General features: G+C 57.4%; 2 protein-coding genes across 4 annotated transcripts; one reads left to right on the plus strand and one right to left on the minus strand.

Annotated features, from left to right (window-relative positions):
- Nucleotides 1–32: 32 nt before the first annotated feature.
- Nucleotides 33–864, plus strand: KVP18_005237 (uncharacterized protein; the record flags this gene model as incomplete). Its single annotated transcript, XM_067949635.1, has 2 exons — nt 33–784; nt 843–864. 2 exons carry the CDS (start codon nt 33–35, stop codon nt 862–864), a joined length of 774 nt encoding a protein of 257 aa, XP_067810520.1.
- Nucleotides 865–908: 44 nt separating this feature from the next.
- On the minus strand, nt 909–2957 carry KVP18_004439 (uncharacterized protein; the record flags this gene model as incomplete). 3 transcript variants are annotated; one of them, XM_067957055.1, is made up of 5 exons in its annotated part: nt 909–1688; nt 1717–2188; nt 2217–2381; nt 2410–2795; nt 2823–2957. In XM_067957055.1, the coding sequence occupies 5 exons, from the start codon at nt 2955–2957 to the stop codon at nt 909–911; spliced, it is 1938 nt and encodes a 645-aa protein (XP_067810518.1). The 3 variants fall into 3 exon arrangements, with proteins under 3 accessions (XP_067810518.1, XP_067810519.1, XP_067810517.1); XM_067957056.1 differs by lacking the exons at nt 1717–2188; nt 2217–2381; nt 2410–2795; nt 2823–2957 and having other exon boundaries at nt 909–1604; XM_067957054.1 differs by lacking the exons at nt 2217–2381; nt 2410–2795; nt 2823–2957 and having other exon boundaries at nt 1648–2067.
- Nucleotides 2958–3071: the final 114 nt, after the last annotated feature.

Consider the following 3071-nt stretch of genomic DNA (forward strand, 5'->3'; position numbering starts at 1 on the left):
CAGCGAGCAGCTGGGAGCTTCTGGCGGATCGTATGGACCTGGCTGACGAGGACGTCAAGATCGGCATCGTCGGCAAGTATACAGGGTCGTTGGACACATACCTGAGTGTTGTGAAGGCTCTAATCCACTCTTGCGTGGAGGTCTGCCGGCGCCTGGATATCACCTGGATTGAAAGTGAGCAACTCGAGGAAGAATACAAGGAGAAAGACCCTGAGAAGTTCGCAGCGGCCTGGAGCGTGCTGGGAGAGCAGGACGGCATTCTCATCCCTGGTGGTTTCGGTGACCGAGGGGTGATGGGCAAGGCCGCGGCCGCAGGCTTCTGCCGTCGAAGCAAGAAACCCTTCCTTGGTGTGTGCCTCGGAATGCAGGTAGCAGTGATCGACTTTGCTCAAAACGTGTTGGGTTGGAAGGACGCGAACAGCGAGGAGTTCAACCCCAACTGCGAACGCAAGGTTGTCGTATACATGCCAGAGACTCGAGAAGAGGTGAATATGGGCGGAACCATGAGACTTGGCCTAAGGACCACCCTTATTCAAGAGGGCGACTGCATGGCTCGGCGTCTCTACGGCGGATCGGAAGCCGTCGAGCGCCATCGACATAGGTACGAGGTGAACCCCGACATCATCGACGAGCTGGCAAAGCACGGCATGATCTTCACCGGCAAGGACGATACTGGACGGAGAATGGAGATCCTTGAGATTCCGGATCATCCTTTCTTCGTTGCCGCTCAATCTCACCCGGAGTTCACATCGCGCCCGACTCGTCCCAACCCTTGCTTCTTGGGGTTCGTGTTGGCCTCCTGCGGAGAGCTCGCAAAACGTTTCAAGAAGTACGATAATCAGCTTCGACCTGGCGCCGGCTTAGTGGATTTGTGCCAGAACGAAGAGAATGCCATTTCTAGTGCACATTTAGTGTGAACCTCGCTCTCTTCGTTTCGGCTTCTTCTTTTCGTGCTCACGTCGCCGGCTGTCGCGTTCGGCTTTCCTCTCCTTCTTCTCGATCTTCTGAAACAGCTTCTGGACATCGACACCGGCCTTTTCGGCGAGGATCCACGCCTGTTTCGGGAGCTCCTTCTCCACGTCGACAGCGGCGGTGTGTAGCTTGCGAGCAGCCTCGTTCTCGTCCTCTTCGTGTCTCTTCTTGCGGCGGCGCCTTTTCTTCTTTTCTCCTTTCTCTTCGAGGGGCTGGACCTTCTCTGCAGCAGCTGCAGCGAGTCTGGCTCTGATTTCGCTTTCGATATCAAATTCGGTTTGAGTCCAGCGATCCAGCAGCTCTTTGGACATCCCGTCGGTAGCGGCTTGCCCAATTTGCACCCCGACGGACTTCTTCGTCCGCGATGACTCCTCCAGAATGCCTGGCAGCTTCTGGATTTGGTTGGCCAGCTGGTCCAGCCCCGCAAGCTTCGTGAAGACCGTCTCAATAACGTACTGCACTGCGTGTCTGTTCACCGCGCCGGAGTCCGCATAGGACTCTGCAGGACACCCATGCTCCCGTAGTAGCACACCGTACTCGCTCCACCATTTACACAACTCGACGGAGCTGCATGTCCGTTTTTCGCTAAGGGAATAGATCTGGGTCTTCAGATTCTCCGACTCCGTGGTCATCTCTTGCTTAGCTTGCGGCACTATCTTCTCGCGCACACGACGCTCAGTTCTGTCCACATACGCCAGAAGCCCCTGTTCGAATTTCTGTGAAAAGACGACCGCTGATCCCAACCTCTACAGAATCGTGAATGCTGCGGAACGCACACGCCGTCTCCTTCTTCCCGTCGAAGACCATTTGCGAGCTCCTAAGACTCTCGGCTTGCAGCAGTTGATCGACACGGTCTCGTTGGTGCAGCAGTGTTTCACGAATGTACGGGACGCACTGGCCCCGAATGCGCTTGGAAACCAGCTGCCAGGCCTCCAGGGACGTTACGCACGAGTGGCCTCTGTGGGCCCCGGAAACGCAGCAGACTCCGCAGCAACACGTGGAGTCGCAGTCCTGGCAGTAGAACTGCTGAGGCTCTTCTGGATGCTCTGGACACTTGTAGTCCACAGCTGTCGCCTTCTCTTCAGACCACAGCATTGGGTACGCTGGCTGATGCACTCCGATGCTTCTCAGTTGACGCCGCGTGATGTCCGACGAGAAGCCACCAGGGAACGCGGAGGACACAGGTTCCGCCCGCAGAGGGCCAACCTCGAAGGGACTGAGTCAGGTCGCCAGGCTTCTCTTACTTTAACCGCGAGCTGGGGCGTAGCGACGCATCCGAAGTCACCGCACTAGGCGCATCACGCAACGGCCGGTGCGCTAGCGTTCGCTGTCCCCCATGCTCGTCGTTGAGCCGCGTGTTCAAGGGGGGCATCAGGGTGGGGTGCTCGCAACCCAGCAGCGAGGTCACTCTGCATGCCAGCCCCCACACGACCTCACTCGTGGTGCAACGTCCCCAATGCCAAGCTGTGCGTTGCCTCACGACAAGGACTGCAGTAAAACTCGGCGCAGTCCTTGCAGAACTCTGTGGCTTGCGCGCCATCGAGCGAGCAAGCCACATCCACTGTCTGTGTCACATTCAACTCATCTTTGAAAGAGCTCCGAGGCCTCGGCCGAGCCTTCGGTGCGTAAACCGGCGGCCGTATGCTAGCGGGCACTGGCCCTGGGATATGCGGACTTCTCTCTTCAGGCACACTGAATAGCGGTTCAAGCGACCGGACTCTCCTCGATGCTACAATACTCATCAACGATTTGTACGTGGACATGGCCAGCGCGGTGATCTGGGCACACACTGGGCATCTAACATTCGTGAAGGAATCGTTCGGCTGGTTGAGAGGTCAACCCAAGCCTACGTCGTCTGGCGAAGCATGTTGCATCTTCTCGACGGCTATGTACGCACAGACGGGACAGATGCGGTGTCGACACCGCAACGTCAGTGCGTGAGCCATTGGGCGGTTGCAGTGGCTGCAGGGCGCAGTCTCTCCCATATTTGCCGGTGAATATTGGAGTGAGGTGTCACAACGGCCTGCACGCGAGTTGGCGCATAGAATTCGGCATTTCGGTTGACCATGGATGAGATGAGAGCCATGCTCGACTCGCTC

This window comes from the organism of the source record quoted next (assembly GCF_019968955.1).
Source record: "MAG: Porospora cf. gigantea A chromosome Unknown PgA_NODE_2850_length_3071_cov_366.306, whole genome shotgun sequence".
NCBI lineage: Eukaryota > Apicomplexa > Conoidasida > Eugregarinorida > Porosporidae > Porospora > Porospora cf. gigantea A.